Source organism: Rattus norvegicus, chromosome 12 (genome assembly GCF_036323735.1).
Source record: "Rattus norvegicus strain BN/NHsdMcwi chromosome 12, GRCr8, whole genome shotgun sequence".
NCBI lineage: Eukaryota > Metazoa > Chordata > Mammalia > Rodentia > Muridae > Rattus > Rattus norvegicus.
The window spans coordinates 13,670,949-13,698,226 of record NC_086030.1 but is presented as its reverse complement, the minus strand read 5'-3'; the positions used below and the strand labels follow the sequence as shown (position 1 = coordinate 13,698,226).

The 27,278-nt window shown below is 47.8% G+C and overlaps 1 protein-coding gene and 1 long non-coding RNA gene across 11 annotated transcripts in view; one reads left to right on the top strand and one right to left on the bottom strand.

The window, feature by feature from the left end:
• Positions 1–22,585, top strand: part of Wasf3 (WASP family member 3) — a 99,007-nt gene extending 76,422 nt beyond the window's left edge. For 3 of the 10 annotated variants that reach the window (XM_063271653.1, XM_063271655.1, XM_063271654.1), the window contains 7 exons: positions 1–25; positions 1,578–1,731; positions 4,792–4,909; positions 14,562–14,728; positions 15,511–15,777; positions 16,943–17,310; positions 19,031–22,585. The exon at positions 1–25 is cut by the window's left edge and continues 110 nt beyond it. In XM_063271653.1, the coding sequence (XP_063127723.1) occupies positions 1–25; positions 1,578–1,731; positions 4,792–4,909; positions 14,562–14,728; positions 15,511–15,777; positions 16,943–17,310; positions 19,031–19,188 (1,257 nt within the window). In that variant the 3' untranslated portion in view covers positions 19,189–22,585. 10 annotated transcript variants of the gene reach the window in all.
• On the bottom strand, positions 3,010–4,869 carry LOC134481263 (uncharacterized). The gene is made up of 3 exons (XR_010056709.1): positions 4,734–4,869; positions 4,410–4,491; positions 3,010–3,918 (listed from the first exon to the last, which is right to left on the bottom strand). It is a non-coding gene; the product is annotated as an uncharacterized LOC134481263 (long non-coding RNA).
• Positions 22,586–27,278: the final 4,693 nt, after the last annotated feature.

Here is a 27,278-nt window from a genome sequence, read left to right as displayed (position 1 = left end):
CAGCTGGACTCCACAGTGGAGGAGGGTAGGTAATTGCTACACGCAATGTGGGCTCGACAGTAGTAATTAACTCCAGTGCAGTCTCTGCTTTTTCCTTTCAGTAGCACACTGCCACTTATCTCGCCTCTTCCTGGGAGAACGGGAAGGCAGCGCCCCATAACACTCGGTTAATTAGTGAATAAAAAAGAGGCTCATATCCTGCTAATGTCACGTGTCATGTCTTGTCTTAAAAAGTTGCAGATATTACAGTAAATGAGCTGAGGGCAGTCTCCTTTTAATCCAGTGCTTAAGTTTCATTTACAGATTAAAAATAAAATTCGAATAGCTACTTGGTCTGTTCAGGTAAGGAAGGCTTGGCATCTTTTGAAGGAGAGTCATTTTATTTTTTTCAGTCGAGTGTCTCTCTGGGCGTCTGGGTGTGGGCTTGTGAATGTGAGAATGCAGGTATCCGTGGAGCCCGGAGTGCAAATTGGATGCCCTGGGCTGGACTCACTCACAGGCAGTTGTGAGCCGCCCAGTGTGTTTGCTCAAAACTAAACTCAGGTCCCCTTTGTAAGTGTAAATCCCAGCGGAGTGTTAGGTCATCATTCTTGTGGATTTTTGTTGGCTCTTAGAATTGGATGCTTATGACAAACCCCACCCTGGGCACGATGAATAGGTATATGCTGTGTCAGGGACTACACCATGTCCTTTAAACCTTTTCCAGGCAAGATGTTATTGTAGTGTTCACATTGGTGCAGAGGCCTTTTCCTAGAAGCTGAGGAGTTTGGGTCCCTTCTCTGGGTTGTTGCACAGCGTATGTGAGGTACAGGTTTGATGGTCCAGTGGGCAGGGCGAACAGGCCCAGCGTGGACACCTAGAAGACTTACCAAGGTCAGAGGAGTTATGCACAGTGTAAAAGCTGTGAGAAGGAAGAGGGCTCACCCTCCTCTGCTCAGCTGGGTGCTCTCTTGACTTCACTTCCTGGATCAAGGCGCTTATTTTGTGAGTTATAGGTCAGAAAGCTTCAAGGCCTCTCTTTCTGCATCACTGTGATAGATACCTAATGGTTACTCTTATTTGCGAGCTGTCTTGAGCAGGCATCTTACTGTACCTGGCACTGATGGTTTCTCCTAAGATACCCAGATCTGTGAGCTCGCCTGCCACCCAGGGGCTGTATAGCTGTGTGGTGTCTGAGAGGTGCTGTTTAAACAACAACAAAATGGTGCCCTAGTCCAGTGAAATACTTCTCTTGTTACAAAAGATGAAGAGAAAATGTATCTTTTAGAGGGAGGGAAGGGAATTCTGTTTAAGCAGGGTTTTAAAGACACAACAGAAACTGTTACTTCAGTTCCCAGTACCCACATCCGGTGGCTCGCAATTGCTTGAGTCCCAGGGGATCCAGCGCCCTCTTATGGCCTCTGCCAGCATTGTGCACATATACACACTCAGGCACACACCCCAAAATAAATCTCTGTTTTACAAAGCCAGTATTGAGTCATTCTGGGAGACGTTTATAATTCTGAGTCAAAAGATGCTTCTTTCTAAACACAGAGTATCTTGCATGTAACTTGACCCCTCGCCTTGTCTCGCAATAGTCTCGCTGCAGGATATCAACATGAAGAAAGCATTCAAAAGCTCTACCATCCAAGACCAGCAGGTGGTTTCCAAGAACAGCATTCCAAACCCTGTGGCTGACATTTACAACCAGAGTGACAAACCCCCGCCACTGAGCATTCTGACACCGTACAGGTACGCCTCCATGCCTCTCTCCCTCTCCGCTTCCCCACCGCCTTTCCAGTGGAGGTCGAGGGATGCTTCCAGAGGCTAAAATGTGCTGACGTGCTGGGTGGGACCACCTTGAAGGGCTCCTTTGGGTTGAAAAAGAGCACTCTGAGAACAGTAACCGCCATATCGTGCCCAGCGAAATGTTGGCTATAGGCTCTCGCTGGCATTCATAACAGGAGAAGTGCGATTTTCACACTCGGATGTGGCCGTCTTCGGCAGAAGTGGCGCTTCACAGCAGCAGACCAGGTGTGGGTGTGCCGTTCCTTATGCTCACATTAGCTGGAGAGAAATGGCACGGTTCACTTATAACATGGTAAAATGCTCACCCTAGTCCTCAGCAGTGCGTAAGCATCTGCTCTCTGCTGTTGCTATGGTGGTTGGATATGTCAGGGACAGACTCCAAGAGAAAAGACAGAGAGCCAGTAGGGCAATGCTCACAGGGCGAGGCCACCTGCACGCTCTCTCACCAGGCTTCGTGCACCCTTCCCACACTATGGCATCTTCTTCTCATAACTTTGGTCACCCATCCTTGGGTCTCTGTCTCATTCTTCCTGTCTCCTTGTCCTCTATGGTAGGCCTTGCCTCTCTGCCCATCTTTCCTCCCCTCTGTGGATCTCGCTTCACCAGCATCTGCTGGGCACCATGGTGATAACCAAAAGGGCTCACTTCCCAGAGGGAGTGCTGAAGCCAAATGTCTGTGATGGTCTCAGAGACCTGCGCACCCTTCGTATGTGGCTGCCGTCCTGATGGCCTCCTCAGGGGGGCTTAGGCTCTTCTTCATCTGTTTGTGATCTCTTCCAGGGATGCACAGGAGAGGTTTAGAGCTAGCCTTCATAAGAGGACATCAGGATTGTCACCTTCTTTCTGCTGGACAGACAGATTCCCTCAGACAATGGGCATGCACATATAATCAAAATCATATGGAAACTGAGGAGAGCGGGGCAACGTAACGGGCCTCAGCTTCTGTGAGACAAATGGGCTTTCCTAGAGTTTAAGAGTGCACATGTTTAAGACAGTGATGTGTGTGAAGCTCCAGACCACCCTCTCTCCCACTAATTTGGATTTTTGTTCCTTTATTTGGGCCATAAGTGTCCTCCTGTCTGTGTATATTTGGCTGGCCTCGCCTTTCCTGTGTGCATATATAGTTTAGTGGGATACCGTCATAACGAGTAACTCTCCTGGTTTAATTTTGAACTTAATGTCTACATTACACCTTGACTATTTCCAAACATTACTGAAAAATTTTAGTTTCTTCCATTTATTTTCTGAGAGCAATGGAAAGCATTTAAAAGGTTTCATTTTTTTGTAGTTATATTTATGTACAGAAAACTTAAGTGTACATTTAACCCAGCTTAGTGGCGAGTTCTTTAGCCTTTGCCTTTTCCAGCTTGGCAATGCGAGACACAGACTTAGGACCCAGGACGTTGCCTCCCCAGTGGCGGCAGATTTCGTCATATCTGTCATTATAATTGGTCCTAATAGCTTCCACCAGCTTAGCCAGAGCACCCTTGTCTTCCAAGTTAATCTGTGTGAAGGCAACAGTGGTGCACGTCTTCCTGTGGACCAGGCGCCCCAGCCTGGCCTTTCCCTTGATGATGCAGTAGGGCCCCCCATCTTTCAACACAGGGCAGGCAGGAAAACCACCAGCTCAATGGGGTCTACATCATGGGCAATCACCATCAGCTGAGCCTTCTTGTTCTCCACCAAGGTGGTGACTGTGTTGACCCCTGCTGGGAGGACAGTGGTCTCTCAGTTGGGACGTCCCCTTTGCCAGCAGCTTTCTCCTCAGCACAGGCCAGCAGCCGTTGCTTCTTCTCCTGCTTTGTCTCTGGCCTGTACTTGTGGGTGAGCTTAAGCAGCTGAGTCGCTGTTTGCCTGTCCAGGGCCTGGGTGAACTGGTTGATGGCAGGAGGTACTTTGAGCCACTTATAGAGGATGACTCTTTGCCGTGGCAGCCTGATGTAGCGGGGCCATTTGACGAAGCGCGTGAGATCTCTTTTGGGCTGGGTGTCCTGCCCAATGCCGAAGTTCTTAGGCCTTTTCTCAAACAAAGGATTGACCACCTTTTTGGCCTCTTTGTTTCTTGACCACGGCGGGGGCCGGGGCCACCTTCTTCCTCTTGGCCTTCTTTCCTTTGGGCATCTTGCTCGGCTGGAGGAGAGCAAAGGTTTCATTTTTATTTATGATTATATCATTTATTTACTCATATATGATTATATATGTCTTTCTGTATGTAGTGCACAGGATACTCCCAGAGGCTGCAGGTATACGCAGCTATGGGCCCGCTGATGTGAGTATAGGGAACTGAACTCAGGTCCTCTGAAGGATAAGTAGGAGTTCTTAACTGCCGAGCCGCCTCTCCAGCCCCTCGAGCATCTCTGTTGATCCCTGTTACAGCCCTGAGTTCATAGTGGCTGTGTTATTACTGGTTAAATGCTAAGGGCGTAATTCACATGATGAGTTGACATATTACTTAGACTATAGTAATCATAGCAGTACTTGAAACTGACATGGCCACAGGAGATAAAGTTTCTTGAGAAATACATTGTGTTTCCGTCAGGTCTACATCCACGAACATTTTGCTTTCTGAAACCAAATGGTATTGTGTAAACCCGAATTGACAAAAGGGGCAGAGTACTTACTAGTTTTTGATCGTGACTATACTGAAGTTTCCAGTAGAAATTAGTGTACTCTGAGCATCCTGCTGTCTCTACTCATAGCTTCCTGTTAGAATAAACCAAGTAGTTCCTTAAATGTATAAGCTATAGAAATCGGATATTTGTGAGTAAGGGGAATTTTCACATAGGATTTACACTTATCGAGTTCTGTTTTAATTATTGTGGAGTTATTTGCTTTTGTGCACGTTTCTATGTTTTTCCAAATAAGGAAGCTCAGGATATAATAGATAAGGTGGTTAGCATGGCGTGTGTGGGTGTTAGGATCCAAAGGGTTAAAATTAGTGTTACCTCCTGATGAAGGCGGCTGACAGTCCTTCTTCCCTGGCTTTCAACATTTGGTTCACAGAGATGACAAGAAGGACGGGCTGAAGTTCTACACGGACCCCTCTTACTTCTTTGACCTCTGGAAAGAAAAGATGCTGCAGGACACAGAAGACAAGAGGAAAGAGAAACGGCGTCAGAAGGTGCGTAGCGATGGCCTCAGAAGGTGCGTAGCGATGACGTCAGGTGCGTGATGACGTCAGAAGGTGCGTAGCGATGATGTCAGGTGCGTGATGACGTCAGAAGGTGCGTAGCGATGGCCTCAGAAGGTGCGTAGCGATGACGTCAGGTGCGTGATGACGTCAGCGTGATGACGACCGCCTCAGTGTGCACAAGGCTCGCATAGTCAGGGTGTTATATCTAGTGCTAAGGTGTTCTCGGAGTGTCCTCCTTTTGCATGACAAACTTGACACTTTGACACAGCCATGCTGTTTTTAAGTAGATCCCACGAGATTTGCTCTCTACCACTTGTATGCCTCTAACAGAGGAAGTGGTGAACGCTGCAGTTCAGTTTCTGACTGTGTGATGACTCCTGCCCCTTTGCTCCCTCAGAGCTTCCCAGGGTCAGTGTTCCCGTCAGACATCAGCATGCTTTGTCTTGTTTCCATTCACCTGTTAGACACCATGTCACTGTGACGGAGAGCATAGCTGAGGTACATGTGGGAGACTGGGAACTAGTGATCTGTACTTTCAGAGATCCTTGCCCCCCTTAGAGGAGGGTGGAGGTAGAGGCAAGCAAGAAGAAAGCCAATCAGGACTTTTGGAAATAGCTGCCCCACATATCATCTTGGAAGGATAAACTGACTTGTTTGGGTTAAGCAACTTCTGCTTTGAAAATTGCCCCCTTAGGACTGAGAATTTTAGATGTAAATTGAGAGTTTCCCTTCTCAAAAATTGATTGGTTGTGTGTAGTTGTTTTGCCTGCATGTGTGTTGTATACTGCTGGGCCTGCCTGCAGTGGCCAGAAGAGGGTGTAGTTCCCCTGGCACTAGAGTTACAGATGGTTGTGTGTCACAGTAAAGGTTTAAAAGATTCCCTTGCTTGCTGGCATGGTCGAGCCATATGGCATTAGTGGGTATATTCATCTCAGCGGTGGCTGGTTCTAGGGCACCATGTGACACTACCCCAGCTATTCTCTGTTCCCTGTGGTCTCCCCACCCCTGTTGTTAGCCTCTTGCCCTGGCTGCCCTCTCCCCGCTGACTCTCTACCTTAAACTCTGCTCACATTCCCTGCCACCCAGTAAAATCAGGACTCTAGAGGTCCCAGCAGCGGCTGGTCCCCCATGGCTCTGAGACCCACTCTGGTTCCAGCAGTGGCTGTCCTATCGCTGTGCCTCAAACTCTGCCCACACTCCCAGCAACTGCTCCTTAATGGTTATAGTATCAACTTCCAGCAACCCGTTAAAATCATAACTCCAGATGTTTGTAATTTAGCAATCAGATTTATATGTTAAATTCTCAATCTACAAAGCGTCCACACAATAAACTCACAACCAATTGATAAGGATATAATCCACCCACCTAAATAAGATAAATTGTCCTATAAAAATCCATCCCTTCAGAAATATTCATTTAAGGCCACACGGATCTGGATCGTCCTTCTCTGCCTCTATCTTGGTTCCTCCCTCTTTTCCTTTTCTCTCCCACCTTACAAAAACTTTGTTCCTGCCTTACTTTTTACTGTCCAATTACAGGCCTCGCTTTAACTTGTGCCAGCCCTCACCTGCATATAGACATCAACCTACAGTTGTGAGCCACCTTGTGGTTGCTGGGAATCGAACTCAGGACCACTAGAAGAGCGACGAGTGCTTTAACCACTGAGCCATCTCTCCAGTCCTGGCCAATAGCCTGTTGAAAGAAAATAGTTGTTGTTGTTGTTATATAATTATTGTACTCACACTGGCTTCATAAGGATATTGGTGTGTGTGTGTGTGTGTGTGTGTGTGAGAGAGAGAGAGAGAGAGAGGGAGAGAGAGAGAGAGAGAGAGAGAGAGAGAGGGAGGGAGAGAGAGAATCTATGTTTAATAAAAAGGAAAAAAGAAAATTTAGGGTCCTTAAATGAGGAAAGACACATGATATTTGTCTTTTGGAGACTTAGTTCACTTACTATCAGGATATCCAGTTGATCCGTTTTCCCTCATTCTCTATAGTTGCTGTGTGTGTGTGTAATGTTGTCTTTATCGTCTCCTCTGTTGACAGTCACCAATTAGCTGTCATGAGCAACGTGGCAGTAAAGCGTGGGGAGGAAGTACCCCAGTGACACGATGACTCAGTCCTTTGGGCAAGTCCCAGGGCTGGCAGAGCTGACCTGGTGTCTACTTCAGGGCACCTCTGATTGCTCCCTAGAAGGGGGATTAATTCGTATGTGTGCCCAGCAGTGACTATGGTTCCTTCTCTGTATCCCCCTAGGCAGTGGTTTTCTTAATGAGCGCTGTTCTAGGTTGAGATGGACTCTGAGGATAGCTTCCATCCTAGGAAGGTACTTGTAAGGCTCCTTCCCTACAGTCTGTGAGTCGCCATGTCCTGAGGGCTAGTGCGGTGGAGCATTTTGCCAAGTGTTATGTGGTACCTTACACCCTGATGGGCATGTGTCATGCCATCCCTACCTCTCGGATGAAATCCACTTGACCATGGTGAATGACCTTTTCAATATGTCCTTGAGTTCTATTGCAAACCTCATACTGAGAATGTCTGTGTCTCTGAATGTCTGTGTCTGTCTGAGACAGTTGGCCTATGATTCTCTTTTCTGCTGTTTACCTCTCTCCTGTTTCTGGATCTGGGTGATGCTGGCTCCGTGTGGAGCGTTTGATGGTATTTCTTCCTTGCTAGTCTGTGAACTAGTGAGAGGAGCTGTGTTAGCTCTGTAACTGTCTCCCAGAAGGCACCTGGAGCTTTCGAGAGACTCCTGCCTTTATATTATTATTATTATTATTATTATTATTATTATTATTATTATTATTATTATTATTATGGCTTTGGTTTTACTTTTTAATAGAGGTTTAAGGAGTTTGTATCGTCTTTGCTTGATTTTTGTAGGTCATAGACACCTAAAAATACATCCATTTCTCTCAAATTACCAACTTACATCCCAGTGAGCTTCTGACTTGTGTTGTTGGCTATGGCTTATCTCCCCTCTCATCTCTAGTTCTATTAATATGAGTCTTCTTTTGAATGCTTTGGGCTGTTTTGATTTACTTATCTTTTCAAATAACCAATCCTTTTATTGATTTCCTTTTTAATTTCATTTCTTTTTTCTTACTTTTCTTTCCCTGCTGATTTGGGGTTTTCTTGTTTTTATTTGTCCAAGGGTCTAAGGAACATGGTTCCTTGTTTACTTGAAATCTGTCATTTTTAAGATGAGGGCACTCACCGCTGTAGACTGCTCTCATTACACTGTGGATCCCTTCACCACCGGAAGGGTTCCTCCTTCACTGTAACCGATAGTTTGGCTGGAAGTAGTCATTGGCATCAGCAGAATGATGGTATATTCGAAGTAGGGACAGGCGACGTGTGACGGATGGTCTTTGAGAGTCGAGAGGCTTTTCTTGGAAGAGGTATGAAGGAGTACCTAAGGGTAGGACACTGTGCTGCACAGTCTGGGGATTCTAATGCAAGCCCGTGTCACTGAGATAAGGTTTATTTCTTTTAATATTTCAAGATCCTGACTGTGTGTGTGTCTCTGTCTAATGTGCATGTTACTGGATAGAGCTGAAGGCTGAACTGTTGTGAGCAGTTAGCACACTTCTCCCCGACTGTCAGTGTGTGCGTCCTGAGCAGGAGGAGCGACAGTTAAGTCCTGTGACTCCTAATTTAACAGTGTGACTTCTAATTAAGATGCAGAGTGGCTCCCCACTGAAACCTCTCTGCCCCCTTTCTTTTGAGTTTTAAAAGTGCACAGACAACATATCACAGCTCTAAAGCTCTGACTGACGAAGGCAGCCTCTAAAGCTCTGACTGACAAGGCACCCTCTAAACCACTGACTGACCAAGGCACCCTCTAAAGCTCTGACTGACGGAGGCACCCTCTAAACTGATGAGGGTACCCTCTAAAGCGCTGACTGACGAGGGTACCCTCTAAAGCTCTGACTGACGAGGGTACCCTCTAAAGCGCTGACTGACCAAGGCACCCTCTAAAGCTCTGACTGACGGAGGCTCCCTCTAAAGCTCTGACTGACCGAGGCTCCCTCTAAAGCTCTGACTGACGAGGGCACCCTCTGAAGCGCTGACTGACGAAGGCACCCTCTAAAGCTCTGACTGACGGAGGCTCCCTCTAAAGCTCTGACTGACAGGGCACCCTCTAAAGCTCTGACTGACGGAGGCATCCTCTAAAGCGCTGACTGACCAAGGCACCCTCTAAAGCACTGACTGACAAGGCACCCCCTAAAGCTCTGACTGACGGAGGCAACCTCTAAAGCTCTGACTGACAGAGGCACCCTCTAAAGCGCTGACTGACGAGGGCACCCTCTAAAGCTCTGACTGACAGGGCACCCTCTAAAGCTCTGACTGATGGAGGCACCCTCTAAAGCTCTGACTGACAGGGCACCCTCTGAAGCGCTGACTGACAGGGCACCCTCTGAGGACCTAGCATTGCTCAGCGCTCCTGTGAGCGTTTTCCCTGACTTCTAGACCATGCACTCAGGCATGCATACATATGTGCTGAAGCAATCCATATGTAAAATCATACCAGACATGATTTGTGTACACAGAAATTATTAAGGATGTGGGGTTTTTTTCCTTAATAGCACACAGTATCCTGAAATGCAAATGTTCCATTACCTACCCTTTGCCGTGTTGATGAATGGATGTTGACTGTAGACTGCACCTCTGAAGTACCAGAGTTGGTTTCCTACAGCAACAAAGGTGGTTCTTTAGAGCACATTTCTAGACGATGAATTGCTGTTACTGAGGGGAAAGCAAGGTAAGATTTGGACAGGCCCGTCACACGGCCTTGGCCCCTTGAAAGGCTGAAGACTCAGTTCACACGTCCAGAGGCCCCTGGCTTGGACCCATCTCATCTGCATCTCATCTTTTCCTGTCCTGAGTAGTCATCTTAGGTCCTGTGTGCATTGTATGTTCTTGTTCTTAAAGTGCCCCAGAGCCTCTAAACACCTCTGAACAGCCCAGTCCAGCCACCTCTTTCTCACTGCCTTCAACTGCAGGCGAGATGACATTAGGTATACATAGAGATATATGCACATATATGAAATGTATACACATACAATATGCATGTTGATATAAGCTAGATATAAGCTATATCATACTTGAAAATATAGATGTATTTGTATTTTACCATATTCTATAGAGACTTGTTTGTGCTGGCTGTCAGACTTCCCTTTTCAGGGAAAAAGCTCCATAGGGTAGAAACTGTGTGTGTGTGTGTGTGTGTGTGTGTGTGTGTGTGTGTATGTGTGTGTGTGTGTGTGTATAGTATGTGCATGCATGTGTGTAGTGTGTACATGCATGTGTGTATGTAGTATGTGCATGTGTGTATGTGTGTGCACAAGCATGCATGCATGCATGTGTTGTGTGTGTTGGCCATTTGAATCATCAGTGCCTGAGTGCTGGGCATGGCCCCTGGGACATGCTTGTGCTTGAGGTGTGTGGCTTTGATCATTCAGCCAGCATTTACTGAGTTTATGCTTCATGTAAAGGTAAAAGAGTAGGGGAGAACCATAAGGGCGAGTAGGAAGAAAAAGCACACGACCTTTGTCTGGAAGATTGTAAGTTGCTTGTTCAAGAAAAGGGACAAATGTGTAAATGCCCAGAGAGGGCCTCCCCTTGGAAGAGTCTTTTGTTGGGCCAACGTGGGGATGGAATACGCCTTGGCTGACCGACAGGATGGTGTAAGGATAGCTTTGTGTCTACGCAGGTAAGTTTATGTGTTTGCATGTGTTGCACACATGCGCATGCACACACATATAGGGGCTCCAAAGTGTGTCAGTGAGGGAAATGACTTTGATGAATGGTGTTACCAGATACTTCACATGAGCAGTGTAAAACAGGCTATAGCCCCAGCAAGTGAGAGTCCCGTCCCAGAGGTGGAGGTAAGCAGGTCCGGGGGGAGCGGCCGTTTCTTTAGAGACCACTTTATTTCCGATGGACCTGCTAAGGCACGTGCTGTTTTAGAATTCCTACAGTTGAGTGTGACTAGGATGTGAAGAGCTCTAGAGCGTGCACCAGGCTTGTTCTCTGTGCATTGTAACTGCATCTAACCTGCTGTTTTCCTCCCCCTTCTGTCTTCATGTTTGCTTTCTTTTCCTGGACGTCAGGAGCAAAAGCGTGTAGATGGCACCACTCGTGAGGTGAAAAAGGTTAGAAAAGCCAGAAACAGGCGCCAGGAGTGGAATATGATGGCGTATGACAAAGAGCTTAGGCCCGACAACAGGTTGTCTCAGAGTGTGCACCACGGGGCATCCTCCGAGGGATCTCTGTCCCCAGACACTAGGTGTGTGCGTCATGGGTCCCTCTCCCCACGTTTGAGTCCTTGTATTTTGGGTTTCTGTGTGCCCTTCTGTGTCCTTAAAATTGATATCTGTGTTTGGCTTTTAAAATAACGATTTAAGGAATGCTATTTGAATGTGGTGACTTTGCATGCCCTTAAAGGTTTAAGTTTTCTCTTGGGTTAATCTGGAAGGTGGAGCTTTACTGTGGATTCTGAACTTGGGTGACTGTCAGTGACTCGGGTTTGCTTAATCACCACTTACTGCTTTAATGTAAAATGTTGAATTTCTTTTGTCAGCAGTGACCGAGGAAGAGCTTCATTTGAAGAAGGCACAGACAAGAGAGGGCTTGGTATCTCTTTCCAAACTGCTCTTATTTCAGGAGGACTTCTTGCTGCGGTTTCTTTAAAAAGCTGACGGCAGTTATGTAAAAGTGTTTCTTGCAGGTGCTGACACACAGGTCATGAGGTCGTGTAACACAGAGACCAACTGGCCTGTTTTAACTTCGGTTTAATTTCTTGTTTCTATTCTATCAGATCATGTTGCATTTGTGTGGACCTCCGGGCTTCTGCACATGCAAGTCAGAGTTCAAGCTGGGCGCCCAGCTCAGTTGGAAGAGTGGTTGCCTGGCCTCCGTGAAGCCCTGGGGTGAACCCTGGCTCTTCATAGACTAGGCGGGCGAGCACACCCAGAGGTGGAGGCAGGATGATCAGAAGCTCAGGGCCATCCTGGGCTACATATCTGGGATACATGAGATTCTTTAAAATACCAATAACAAGTACAAATGTACAAACTAACCAAAACACCAAGAATTTACCCAAGAAAATGTCAAGAGTAATGTGAAATCGGGTCTGTACCTCATATTTGATTTCTTTACCTTTTGGTTTTTTTTCTTATCACCTCGGAATCTAGAGCAGTCTCTACCCACCCAAAAGAATAGGTGGGTGTCTGCTAGGAGAGAAGTTAGGGGTTACAGGACTTCAGGTACGGCTTCCCACCCAGGACTACGAGCTCTGGAAAAGTGCGCCCCAGGTAGTCTGTCTGCACCTGTAACCTGAGGTATTCAGAGAACTCTGGGAGCTTTGGGCTCTTGCCTCAGGCTTAAACCTTAGCCTCCGGTTACTGGAGGGCACGGCCCGAATCCCCACTGCTGTCACACTGTTTCTTGTTTTGACAAGTCACTTGGTTGGGGTTTTAACTCTGTCACACAAATCCATGCATACATACATACACTCTGTATATGATCTGACTTAAACACGTGTAGATGGGAAAGGGATGGACTGTTTTCTTTACACCCTCAGTTGAATGCTTCTCCCTACCATCCGAGGTTGTTCCAGGCCGGGCATGGTGCTGACGGCCATTGGACCTGTTGGATCGCCTGCTCGTGTGCTCGTGTCGCCTAGGTGCAGTTTCGTTTCTCGTAGGTGGCTCCTTTGTCAGAGCGCTTGTGTCTCGTGCCTTTTGCCGCGACTCCCTATTGCAGACCTGACTTTAGCAAACCCCCTAGTTCATCCCTGGACTCAGAGGGAATCCCTTCAGTTAATTTGGAAAATTGGCATGTTTTATTAAAACTGCAGCCTTTTCTCTTTTTAAAATGTGTGTTTTTCTTTTAGTTATTGGTGTATGTGTGGATGTGATGCTCTGTGTGTGAGTGCAGTGCCTGTGGAGGCTGGAATGGAGCGTCAGATCCCCTGGAGATGGAGTTAGTTGGGCTTTAACCACTTACGTGGATGTGGGAATCAGACTAGGGTCCTCTGCAAGAGCACCAGTGCCCTTACCTGCTGAGCCTTCCCTCCAGCCTTAACCTTTTCTTACTACGAAATTAAAAATATTTACACCTGAATATTACAGAAAGAAATTAAAAATACCCATCCTGACATCCCTTTTTACTGTATATGTCTTTTGTCTCTGTGTCTGTGTGGAATTTCTATCTTTACAGAATTGAGATCACACAGAACTTTTCCCTTTACTTCTTTTTGTTGTTGTGGTTTGGAGATTTTTCTGACCCCGGGTCTCACTGAGTAACTCTGGGTTTCCTGGAGCTCTCTGTGTAGACCTTAAACACACAGATCCACAGTGTAGACCTTAAACACACAGATCCACAGTGTAGACCTTAAATACACAGATCCACAGGCCTCAACCTCCCAAGTACTGGCATCAAAGGCACACACCACCACACCTAGCTCTTTGACAGTTTAAAAATGTTTTATTTTTAGACACTATTTGGTAAAAGCATGATTTTTAGAGGTGTATTCTCCTTCTCACACATGAGCACTAAAGATACTGAGGAAAGTTTAACCTTAAGCTGTGTATAAGGCAGACCTATAAACAAAGTGTTCTAGTCAACCCAGATAAACGAGATGCCTCTTTAGTTCTGCCCACTCCTGACAGATCGCTAGGCCTGGCTTGTTTCTAACTCTGAGTTTCGGATGAGCAATTGACAGAGTGTTCTCTGTAATCAGAAGTCAGTACATCTCCACATCCAGCCGGCCCTGTTTTCTCCAATCCTGGGCCCTGCTTTCGTGCTGTGGCTCTGCCCCCCTGCTTCTCTCAAAATCCCTGGGATTGATGGGGTCCTCAAGCTAAGTGAGCAGCCTCCTTCCTGCTTCCCTTCCCTTAACCTACCGTCCTCTGCTGCAACAGATGGACCTGACCACAATCACCACATCTGTGGCGTGCCTTGTGGCAACTTCTGCCTGCCCACTCAGTCAGCCTCCTCCAAGTCCCCCCACAACTGCCTGCTGACACCCCCTGTTCCCTGGTCCTTTACTTGCCCAGCCCTTGCTGCTTCTCCTCTTGTCACCCTTCATCAGAGTCGTGTCTCCATCAACTGTGTGTCTGTCTCCGTGTGGTCACCTGCTTTGTCTTGGCTTCTTTTCTCCAAGCTGTGTTCCAAGGATGGCTTTCTCATTCGTACCACAGAATGTGCTGTGTCCTCCCGCGTCCCACTGGAGACACTCCATGCTGTGCTGGGTGTCCTGTAGAGAGTGACACATCAGTGATGTAGTCACCTAGGTAGGGTGTGTGTATCATCAGCGACCTCATACATTTAGATATCTTTCTATTTTTGAAATGTACTGAACCCAAATACAGGTCAGACATTTTCCACCACTAAAATATGGTAACTGTGCTGCCAGCTGTTGGAATAGTGACTGAGACATCCTCACACACAGTTGTGATCCAGACCACAGCTCACAGACAAGCCATTATTATGCTGCAGGTAGGGGACAGAGAGGAGGAGCAGACCCCCTGGTTGAGGAAATCTGCCCGCAGAAGTCCCAAAGGCAGGCATGAGTTTGTGTCTTCATCTCTGTTCTTGCTTGCCCCCAGTGTGTGCTTACCTGTTTCCCTTCAGAGAGAGAAACTCAAGCTGAATCCTAGCAGGAGCCAGCAAGTGTATGTGAGAAAAGTCAGAACAAGAAGAGAAGAGTGGGAGAGGAGGAAAATGGGCATTGAGTTCATGAGTGACGCCAAGAGGCTGGATCAGGCGGGGAGTGCCAAGGAAGACGCGAGGCCCAGAGGGTGCGACATCTGCTTTCTTGGATCCCCAGCCCCAGATCAAGCCCTGCTTCAGCATCGTGGGAGGACTTGCAGCCCCCTGAAGAGTGTTCTGTAAAACGCGTGCCTCTTACTAACGCGGCTTGCTGCTGCTACCTGACGACAGCTGTTCCCCCTCTCAGGCTCTGCCGGCTGCTGGTCATCACCTCCTTCCCAAACTGCTCACTAACGCTCGGTCTCCATTCCCTCTAGAGCTCTGCTGTGTCACTGTGTCTGCGGCCTGGAAGCCGTCAGTGCTGATTTTCCTTCTTCGGGTTCAATTCATTTCTGCCATTTATAAAAACGCAGCTCACTGTGCATTCTGGACCCCTCTTTGTCTTCTTGCCTTTAACACGTATCCAGTTCACCTGCTGTTTATCATGCTGCAAAATCATGTGTTGTGGGATTTTATTGCCTTTAAGTTCTCGGCCAGTCTGAGATGTTGTTTCTGAAGGAGTGGGGTTTGTCATACAGCATTGTCTTCATAAAGAGATACGCGAAGTGCTGTGGTCAGGCGTCCTTGCCGGCTCCCATACTGGTCCGACTTACCGGAGCCTCTGATCTGAATCCATGTAACACTGGGCTTTGCTACTAAAATAATTGTGTTGTTGCTCGGAAGCTTTCAGGGGGCTGGGCTTGGCTGAGCGCCAAAGAAATAAATGCCTGTCCTCATGTACTGACAAGTTGTCATCTGTAGATACGCAGCTGCCTCTTGGGGGACCTTTTAAAAACTTCAGTTTCTCTCACCCCCTTTCCTCCAAACTCAGGTCTCACACATCCGATGTCACCGATTATTCTTATCCTGCTACTCCCAACCACGCTTTGCAAGTACAGCCGGTGACACCTTCCTACACGGCTGGCGATGCACCACTGCATGCAGCCACAAACCAAGGCGCTGAGCACGAATACCGACCCTCGTCTGCCTCGGCGAGGCACATGGCCCTGAATAGACCTCAGCAGCCACCGCCACCACCTCCGCCCCAGGCCCCAGACGGGTCCCAGGCCTCTACGTCAGTGGCTCCAGCCGACTATGGGTAAATTGCTATTCCTTTCATGTTTGGTTTTGCTGGTAAATTGGTGTCTTGGAAGAATTTTACCACAGAATATAGTCAGGAATGATCGAGCACAGTGTCAGTGTCAGCAGAGGGTGTCAGACAGAGTCGGTGTGGGGTCCAGCCACTGAGTAGTCACATCTCAGGTGGACAGTGTGCTTGTGTCTGTCCCCTGCTCATAGACGGACTCTAAGCCAAGGCACCCATGACGAGTAAAATGCTTATTCAAGAACTTTTCCACACCCTTGAATTCCTCACAGAGTACTAGACCAGAACACATGTAATCGCATGTACACCTCGCCATCCACCCCATAATTCCATTCTCACCCTCTCAGCTCCTGGAACATTCTACCCTGAGCCTCTTGTTCTCTGGTCTGTGGACTGAATGCCTCCCCCGAGTCTTGACCCTTCCAGGTCATGTGTTAATTCATTTGAGATCCTCCCTTTTATTTGGTCAGCTCGTCTTTAGCTCTCTTAGATTTACTCTTTAAAATGTTCCCGAGTGTCTACACCCAGCAAAGTTGAATAGAGCAATATGTCTTTTCCACCCAAGGGAAACCCTTGCTTTCTGATTGTGCCTGCAGCCTGAAAGAGGAGACCATGTGGTCTGGGTGTCCCTTGTCCTTTGGTCTTGGCTAAGCTGGGATTCCTAGGATATGTTTTGAGGCTGCTACATCAGGCACACAGAGGGCCTGTGGCTTGGAAAACTATTAACCTGTCTCTTGGAGTGTTTGACACACCACTGGGAACCTTAGCCCTGGAGATCCTATTCGGACAGGGCCTGAGAAGGGAGTATTACCCAATGTCTGTGTCCCTGGCCTCAGAGCCCTTGTGTGACAAGGCTCTGCATGGCACAGCTCTGAAAGATTTGGAATGGAAAGGGTATGAGCCCTTTGCTGCTCTCTTGGACCCTAGCCGTCCAGAATTCACTGTGCATTTCAGACGGTCATTCTAGGTACATTTCAGTGGGCTTTTAATTGTCATGATGAAAAATGTATGACTTGGAGAGACTGACCCTCAGAGGTGACACTTGCTCCCCGCAGGGACTCCGGCCCAGCTGGCAGTACTGTGCTCCGTCTGAGTTCTGTCTCTCTATGCGGAGACATCCCTGGTTATGTGAGTGACTGGGTTTTGTTTAATTCCTTAGGATGCTTCCAGCACAGATAATTGAATACTACAATCCCTCAGGACCGCCACCGCCTCCCCCTCCACCCATGATTCCTTCAGCACAAACTGCCTTCGTCAGCCCTCTCCAGATCCCTGCTCAGCAGCCCTCGTTCCCTGCCTCAACCGGCTCCACATACCCCACCCCCCCTCACCAGCCCTCCACTGGGCTCCTGGCCACAGCACCACCGCCCCCAGGGCCCCCGCCTCCTCCACCTGGTCCTCCTGGCCCCTCCTCCCTGTCTTCCTCCCCAATGCATGGTCCCCCTGTGGCTGAGGCAAAGCGCCCAGAGCCTGCACAGCCACCCATAAGTGATGCAAGAAGCGATCTCCTGGCTGCCATCCGGATGGGTAAGTACTCGCGCAGGTTCAGTCCGTGCTCTGGAAGACACTGATGTGTGGTCAGCCAGGTACACTGCCTTCAAAAGATGAGGTACATTCTGTCGTTGGTTACTTTCTTATTAAGTTGGAATTCTTCTACGGGCAGCATAGAAACATATTATCATCAAAAGTTAAACATTTGGGAAAGCTGTACTAGACAAGAAGCCAGAAGCTAGACATCATGGTAGATTGATTAATAGGACCTTTCTCCACTGTGGACCTCAAGAATGAAATGGAAGAGAGTGAGTGCCCAGCAGGAATCTTGTTTTCAACAAAGCTAACGTTACACTGGACTTGTTACAGTCACAGCGAGCTGTGCCAAGCCAGTGGCTTCTGGAATTTATTCAGTAGCTCACAGAGTGTTCCAGGCGCCTTACTGCCGAGCCCTAATACAGGAGAGGTGGCATGAGCATCTCATAGACCTTGACCCTGTGGAGTCAAGAGCCTCCCAGGAGGCCTGTGTGCTATACCATTCACCCTTAACCTGTCCAAATCCAGATGGCCCCAGGCAGCAGCAACAGGCTGCGGAATATTCCCAGAGCTCATCGCACCCTCAGGAACTCTACAGCCTCTCGGTCAGTTTGTCTGTCTTGGATGTGTAACTGACGGAGGTTGCTGGTCTGCAACCTTGGGAACTTTACATCCTTCCCAGAGCTATGGTGCCTTTGCCTCATACCTCATACCTCTACCTGAGCTCACTGAGTCTGGCCTGTGCATACACAGCCCATGCTATGCACGCATATATGTAGGTGCATACACGCTCGCACGCGCGCACACACACACACACACACACACACACACACACACCCTGCCTGCTGCTAAAGACCCTGGAATCCCCAAGTATCTTGAACATCATTGAAAAACTTGAGTTTCTTGAGACAAACGCTGTAAGCCAGAATACATTAGGGAGGTCAGCTCTCCTGTCTTAGGGTGAGAGAGTTAGACGTGGTTTTGGACACTCTCGGCCAGTCCGGTGAGTGTGTAATCAGAGACTACCTTGCTCCAAAAGCCCATGTCTGTTCTCTACAGGAGCAGAGCTTGTAAATCGAGAGCTCAAGGAACGGACCAGATTCAAGTTTGACAGAAATGAGGACAAATGAGGCAGGAGGTGTTGGGAGCCAGGAAAAATGTCCCTGCTAGATTGGCTTAGTGGCACTGTTTGAAAACGATTTCTAGGGAAAATAGAAGCAGTGTGTATCTATGATAACTTGTGGTTCTGGTTTTGTTGTTTTCTTCAGGAAAGAACATGTTAGGTAGTTACGTATTTTAGTGGTTTGGGACCATTACATCTCGAGTAACTCCTGAACTTTCCAGAGAAAAGTGTGTGCATGTGTGTGAGCCTGTGTGAATGCATGTGTGCATGGGGGGGGGGGTTGTCTCCAACATTGTCAGGGCTATTAAGATGGGCGTATTTTCTTCTTGTTTTGTCCCTAGCCTGTACATCTGAAGTTCCATCAAAGGGCAGTGCTAAGCACGTCACGTTAAATCACCTGCTACTGTGTGACCAAGCAGTCGCACACACTGTTGTATTTTGTGTCCCTTTCCAGCCGTAACCTGAGTTTACACGTTTCCTCTGCCCTCGGATGTTCAGGGTCTTGTCTTTATGAACTCAGTATAAACAGGGTGACCTGTTTGGTTTCCTTCCCTGGGAGCTAAGGGACTGATTCTCCTCCCTGCCTCCTATTTGCAGGAATCCAACTGAAAAAGGTACAGGAGCAGCGTGAGCAGGAAGCCAAACGGGAGCCTGTAGGCAATGACGTGGCCACCATCTTGTCTAGGCGCATTGCTGTGGAGTACAGCGACTCGGACGACGACTCTGAGTTTGATGAGAACGACTGGTCCGACTGAGTCGCCAGGGCCAGGCGGCAGGCAGACAGCCAGGGCACCATATGCAAGTGTGCTAGGAGCTCCTGTGATCTCTGCACCCACACGTGGTATTATCCTGTAGCTTTAGTAGCTTTTGTATTAGCAGTGTGATATTGCTTCTGCACATCCTTCTGGATTTGTTGAGTATTTACTGTGTAATACTTAAGTGCCACTAAACACAGCACACCGTGCTGCACACCAGGAAATTCGCTGTAACTAGTGCACCATCCTGAAATAGCATCTCGCTTCCCTCTCGGCTGTGAGAGTCTCCTCTCCCGTCCATCCTGCTCTGGTGGACCTGCCACGTGTCTGTGCAGCTGCCCGGTGTCAGCTCTTTGCAAGATCAATGGCTGTGTGTCAGTGATGTCTTCCAACCAGTGGGCGATGCTTCCCTGTTTTTTTTTTTTCCTTTGCAAATCGAATTCCAGATAGACATGGTTGCGGAGGGGAAAGTTTAACAAGTCAGAATGAGATGCTTCTCGATTTGCACACTCCGTCTGGTGGCCTCCAAGGAACTGTGTGTGCTTGTTTGCACTCGCAGCAGAAGCACTCGTTTTTATGAGGGGACCCTGTGTCCATGGACTTTGCAGATGGAGCTTACTTCTGTGACTAGCCCTGGTAGCGTGGGCACCCAGAGTCTGCAGAGCAGGGCGGCACAGCTGCCCCATCTGGTTCCCTCCTACCCCACCCAGTGGGAAAGAGACCTCCACAGTTTTTTTCCTGGGATCCCTACCCCTCTGGTCTCCGGGCAGTGAGCATCTCACTCCCCTTGCCCTGAGTCATAGAAGCTTGGGTTTAGCTGAGAGATGCCACCAGCTGTTCACGACCCATGGTGCTGTGGCTGGATTCACACTGTGTCAAACAGGGCCACACCCGTCCTGAAGCACAGATCTCCTCCCGTGTTGTTGGCACATTTTAAATTTTAAAAAGTACCTCACAAGATAAACTTGATTCACCCGGTTGCCCTGGCAGAGACCCCGACTTCCCCTCCGCTGCCCTGACCCTTTCACCGAATGGCAGTGCCTCAGTCCTGTGTCGGCTTCACAGCTCCGGAGAGACAGCTGCTGATTTAACTAAGTCATTGGTGCCCCAGGCGTGGGTCACAGGCAGGACTCACACAGGTGCCAGGACACTGCCTTCCCTTAGGTGCACATTCAAATGGCCTGCGGCTCTTAATATCCCTCACTTTTTATGAAAAGAAAAGTTTAGGTCTGGGGTGACATTGTGTCAGTGGATAGGGAATATCTGTGGGGTAACTAAAAGTGGGTTTTGCTCATGAGTTTGGGGATGTCACCCAGCCGCCCACCTCATCTGCCGTGTGTGGACTCCTGTCCACTTGGGCTGCTCTCCCGTAACACCTGCCAATAGCAGGTTTTACTCATGTCAGTCTGATACTGAAAACCCATCTGCAAGCCCCTGCCTACACCCTGCTTTAGCATGTGTCTGAGTGCTCTATGCTGCCCGATGGTCATCCTGGAGCCTGTACACACGTGGCCATTGTTGTGACTCGCTGTCACATTGGTAACTGTCGAGAAACTTTTCCGTTTCTCCCATTTCCATTTTCCAACACTGAGACCTACCACACCAACATCATCCTCACGACTTTGACATCCGGAGCCCTTTGTTACCCGTCCAGCAGCTTGTCTCTGTTGTTCTCCTGTCTCCCGTGTGCCCCGTGTGCCCCAGCACTCACGATGGGAGCACTTCTTTGTTTGGCCAGGTCCATGTGGTCCCAGGGTGGAGGGAAGACGTTAAGGCTACCAGCTATGGTCAGGATGTCTTCTCCTGATGTCACATCAGAGTGAAACTAGCGGCTCCTTACTCACAGATGTTCGTGAGCTTCTCCATGCTACTTGTCCTGTAGTTTTCCCAACAAGTTATAGTTTTATTTTATAGCTAGAGAGAGAACTTTTGCCCATTGCATTCTGTAACCTTCAAAAGGATGGGAAATGACTAAAATCCAATTCAGATTATTTTTAGAGATTTTCTTTGGCAAATTTGATTTAGTCTAAAATTTAAATCCAAGTCACTTCAATACTTTACAAAATGAGAACAAAGTAAAAAGTTTAGATTTTTGACTTCCATTTTCTAGGAAAAATATTTACTAAAACAAATGGAGAACAGAATTTAGTAGCATATTTGATTTCTATACATTTCATACTTAGACTTAAATCTACAGATTTTAAGGTTGTTTTATATTGTCCCCAGTTTTAGTGTTCCATATATATTTTAGCTGAGTATCCTATCCAGTATTTTCTTATGGTATAGACTCAGGCAAATGGATAGCTGGAGGGGTGAGTGGATGGATGGATGGATGGATGGATGGATGGATGGATGGATGGATGGATAGATAGATGGATGGGTGGATGGATGGATGGATGGATGGATGGATTGATAGATAGATAGATGGATGGGTAGATGGATGGATGGGTGGATGGATGGATAGATGGATGGATGGGTGGGTGAGTGGGTAGATAGCTATGTGTGTGGGGGGATTGATGGATGAGTAGGTGGGTAGGTAAGTAGGTAAATGGATGATAAGTCGAGTGGATGAGTTAAATGGGTAGGAGAGGGCAGGTGGATGGATTTATGGATGAGTGGATAGGTAGGTGGATTCATGACGGATGGGTGAGTGGATGAATAGTAGGTTGGTGGGTGGGTAGGCAGATGAGTGAATAGATATAGGTCAGTGGGTAGATTGGAGAGTAGATGGATGAATGGATTGTAGATAGATGGATCGATTGCAGATGGAGGGATGAATACATGCATGCATGCATGGGTAGGTGGATGGGTGGTGGGTAGAAAATGCCTGAGTCTGCACATCACTGCACTGGGAAGGCAAATGAGTGCACTGTTAGCACCAGACCACGAGCTTCAGTCCTTAGGTTTTATTTACTAAGACGTTATTAGAAGATGGATGTTTTCATCCCAGTACATTTCTAACACATCCAATCATTTATGAGCATAGGATGGTGAGGGCTGTGAAAGCTTTGTAATATTTTCAAGGGGCTGGGGATTTAGCTCAGTGGTAGAGCGCTTACCTAGGAAGCGCAAGGCCCTGGGTTCGGTCCCCAGCTCCGAAAAAAAAAAAAAAAACCAATAAACAAACAAAGTAATATTTTCAGCAGAAACGTGTGATACATTTAAATCCATTGAAGTCTGGAGGGAGTGTATCAGCCAGAGTAGCAGGTGGGTTTGTTTGTTTGTTTGTTTGTTTCTTTATGAAGGAGAGTATCTGTTATCTCGCAGTATTATCAATGCAGTTGTAAATCGAATCTAAAGTGGTATTAAAATCTGTCAAACAATTTTTAATCTGTTTGTATATCTTACTATAGATCACAAGTAACATCTAAATAAAATTACACCTGTAACCGTACAAGGCTCTAATTATTTCTAATGGTTGTGCCCGGAAGCATTTATGAACCCCAAAAGACCCACCAAGGAGCCTACTAGGATGTAGTCACATTAGGGTTTCTTTATTATAAACTTGAGTTTGGGCCTATTCACTGTCGACCCATAGAACAGTTTGGTGAAGCAGCCTGGAACCCTCATTGGGACAGGGTTTTATAGGGCATAGTGAACAAGTGAGGGGTGCCCAGCCTGGCATGTGTCTAATAGAATGACTGTTGTGAGCCGACAGCTGGATGGTCTGAAGCAAGACCATGAACAAATGATCTGACGGTGCATCTGAAACAGACTAGTCTTGATTGGCTGTTGCTAGGAAGTAGCTAGAGAGTAACTCTGGGGTGTGGCCCAAGGACAAGCCCTGGGGTCTTTCCTGTACTTGGGTGCAGCTTGGGTTCAGGTGCAGGTCAAGTTCTTGGGCTCTTTTTCTTTTAAAATGGAGTCTGGTCTCAAAATGGAGTAGATTTGGTCTCGTATAACAAGACTATGGGAAAGAAGCTGGGACACATATGGGATCTTGGAGATTCCTCAGAAGACAGTAGAAGATCCCACCATGATCTGCATTAAAATTTTGTGTGACCATAGGTTGAGTGAATTATGTCAACACCATTGGGAAGCATTCCCCGTGCATGTGTGTGTGTGTGTGTGTGTGTGTCTGTCTGTGTCTGTGTCTGTGTGTCTGTGTCTCTGTGTGTGTGTGTGTGTGTGTGTGTGTGTGTGTGTGTGTGTGTGTGTGTGTGTAGGTAGATGCCTCTCTGGAAATGGGGATGACACCTCACTGGGTAGAGAGACCAGGACAGAGAGTGTTTCAGTGGCATTGGGCCTCCATAACAGTCATGAATAATCTGTGACGCTCAAGTATCTGAGATAGTTTTACTTCATCAATCTTCTCAGAAGGACATTCTCCCTATGTCCTCCGAGGGAAGCCAGGTTGTTCACTGGGACTTGGATACAAAGCACAAGACGTGGGTGGCGTTTCATGGTGGAGCAGAGGTCAAGCCTAGGCTGGGTAGGTAGTGAGGACATGAATGTGGGCTTCCTTGGATGGCTGCTTTTGAGTACTGGGTGTGCTCTGCAGCCTCTACTGTGACAGTCTCTACACAGGATGCTCTCTGAAGACCCCGGAGCACAGTGCTTGACACACCTCGACCTGCATCATGCATTGTGCCCAGGTTCCTGAAGAGCAAGCAGATTCTTGGAAAATGATGGAATGAGAGGACGGGCTTCCCACCATCGCTGTAAACAGAAAGCAAAAGTAAGCTGCCTTTGAGGACGTGGTGTACTGTGTCTTTGATTTCCTCTGGAGTTATACTGGTTCAGTATCTGTCTGTGTTCCCTACTGAGCTGAGGGAAGCAGGCATGGATTTCTCTTTATCGTAATGCCCACGAGTCGCTCACAGGATAAGGGGCTCTGCAGGATAGTGCCCGGCTGTGCGGTAGACAGTTGGAGAAGCCCTGAACTGTAAGTACTGGCCAAGGCGTCTGACTGCAATTCTCCTTTGAGCTCTCACTGGGGAAGCAGGATTTCAGTGAAACAGAAACTCCACCATCTTTCAGGGGAGAACTCAGAAGCCAGGCTATTGCTTCGGGACAGAACTGAGTTTCTAGTCAGGCGTTCTGCTCAGACCTGCTCACATGACCTTGCCACTCAGACTGCAGGGGAGGCTGGTGGTGGCTCAAGACCTTTGACACTGTTCTAGGGCTGCCTGCGGCGTCCAAGATGTGCTGCCACAATGAAGGCCTGCATCCAAGTACCTCCCAGAGATATCTGACTTTGAAAGACAGTGGCCCTTTGGAGTCTTCCTAGAAGCTTACAGATCCGATCCAGGGCTAAATGTGTGCTTCTAGCCAATGGGTGAGCTCTCGAAGCTGTGGGTACGCCCACAGGCTGCATTCTGGGTCACAGGCATGAGTACAGACATCTGTCTGTCTGCCTTGATTTATAAAATTGTTTCTCATGGAGTGATCATTCTGTTACAGCAATGCAGTCAGAACAAGCTTCCTGCTTACCTCCCGAAAAGGCTGAGGGAAAAAAAAAAAGGAGTTTGGGAAGACAAGTCACAGGGCCTGGCCCCATCTGACTGTCCTGGCCAGAGAAGGCACCTCCCCACCACATACACATACCCACACACACACATAATTTGTCCACCAGACAACTGAAACACACAACTCTCACCTCAAAAAATTAAGAGTTTATTCTGGAGCCAAATGGGGCCAGTGTTCTTGGCCCCTGAATTGCACCCCACCCCAATGTGGTAACGCTGAAGTTTTCATACTATCTAAACAAGGAAAGTTAGAAATGAAGGGACTTGTCAAATGTATTGGTGTAAATATTATCTGGGGGCTGGAGAGAGGGCTCAGCAGTTAATAGCACTGGCTGTTCTACTGAAAGACCAGGGTTCAGTTCAGCACCCACATGGTGGCTCACAACCACCTGTAACTCCAATTCCAGGAAATTCAACATATCGATCGTTCTCACCTCTAAGGGCACTACATACATGTGGTGCATAAATATATATGTAGGGAAAAACACCCATATACATAAAATAAAAATAAAACTATTATTTTAGCTTTTATTGGTTCTTTGTGAGCCTCACATCATGCACCCCAGTCCCACTCATCTCCCTGAGCCCTTGTATCTGCCCTCCACCCTTGCAACATCCCCCCTAAAATTAAAAAAAAAATAAACCCACAAACAAAATTGAATAAGACCAAACACAGAAAGCATCTCATTGCAGGAGTTGTAATGTGCCCCACAGTATTTCCCTCCGTCTACACATCTTCACTCGCCAATGTTCCTTACAGTGAGTCATCGTCTGGCTGGAGGTCTCTGGTTTCTGTGACTCCATCAATACTGCATCCTCCCCAGGACTCCTGGTTGCCCTGTTGTTGCCCTGTGTCATGGAGATCCTGCAGTTTTGCATTGGCAGGACTGGCCCGTTCACACACCCCAACAGTTCACAGATGACAGAGGTTTGGAGGCCTGAATCTGGGCCAGGGTGGCAGCCAGCTGCTCGCCACCAGAGTGAGCTCTTCAGCTCTGCTCTGGCTAGGCCACATAATGCTGCCCTCTCCTGGCCTGAAGGCGGCAGTCTCTGACAGTGCGAATTCATCCTCAGATCCCAGCCCAGGGCTTCTGCCACTGAACCACGAAGCAAAGTTAGCTACTGGCGGCTCTGTGAGCCCGGTGAAGCAATTAGGAACATGACAGTTTCTGACTCAAAGGCGCAATTGACTCTGCCTGGACAACAGGTGTGAACCATATTTATTTTGGTAAAGGCAAAGGAGACAAGGAGACAGCTGTATGTCCCATGTCAACTGGACGGGACAGGAGGGTGAAAGGAAGGAGAGGTAGAACCATTCTGGGAGGTTTGGGCTAGTTTGAGGGTTTTTGAAAGAGTCTCTAATATTTCTGTATTGTGGGCCAGCCTTAAGCTTTATGGACGATCTCAGACTCCTTGATCCCCCTGCCTCAACCATCCCCGTTGTTAGGAGGTGGCGCTCGGGATGTAACTGAGAACTTCAACATGTTAGGCAAGCACTCTGGGCTGCATCCACAGGCCCTTGAGCTGGGTTCTGTCACTGGCATTCAAGGGTGTGGCAGATGTAATGGGTGACAGCCAGAGTGAAATACAATCTTCTGAAATGCAGCGTGTGACTCGGCTTTCAAGATACGGAGACCGGCTTTCCTTAAACCTTTGAAGTACGATATACTCGGGTTATCCTGAGAGAGTGCACAGCAGTCAGTCTGGTTCTCCATCTTTCTTTTTTTTTTTTTTTTTTTCGGGGCTGGGGACCGAACCCAGGGCCTTGCGCTTCTTAGGCAAGCGCTCTACCGCTGAGCTAAATCCCCAACCCCCCATCTTTCTACATGAGGGAGTGAGCATGGTATCCGTGTATGAAATCATAAATAATCATCTTTCACGTACTAGACCCGTAGCCCGTTGCACTAACGCATTCTAATAGTAAATCCTGTCAGGACTTCGGAAGCACAAACAAAGGCCACTGTGCTCTCTGGAGAATTCTGTAGGGAGCTGCGACATGCCACTCCCCAAAGATGGTTTCCACCTTCCACCCCCACCCCACCCCCCATCCCCCGACGGTGAGCACTCCTTGTAGCAAACAAGTCCTTACTTGGCTATGCCTGCCTTGCCTGCTAGCTTCCACATAGTGACAGCCTGTCTGCATGACCCGCATAGCACGTTGAGGTTGGTCAGCGTTAGGTATTTAAGCTGATGCAGGGCGTTCCCCGGGGAGAGAGAATAAGCTTATATCAAGGATCCTGAATAAACTGCCAGAAGATCTCTGGTAGCCGTGTCTTCCTTGCTGGTCGAGGTTGGCCGTGACAGAATTCTACACTCAAGAATTCGGAACTGGACAAAAGCATATACCGTGGACACACTGTGACCCACTACAGCTTCCACAACGAGAATTTGTTCTCTGTTGGGGGTGCGTTTTGCAAGGGTGGAGGGCAGGTATGAGGGGATGGGGAGATGAGTGGGCTTGGGGTGCATGATGTGAAATTCATGAAGAACCAATAAAAAAGTTTGCAAATAAAGAAAACAAATCCTTTATGTCTTCACTGATTTCTATGTCTCTGTGACTAGCGATGGGTGAGGCTGTGTCTGGAGTTTATATGTTTTGCACAAGTTTATATGGCTCTGTGT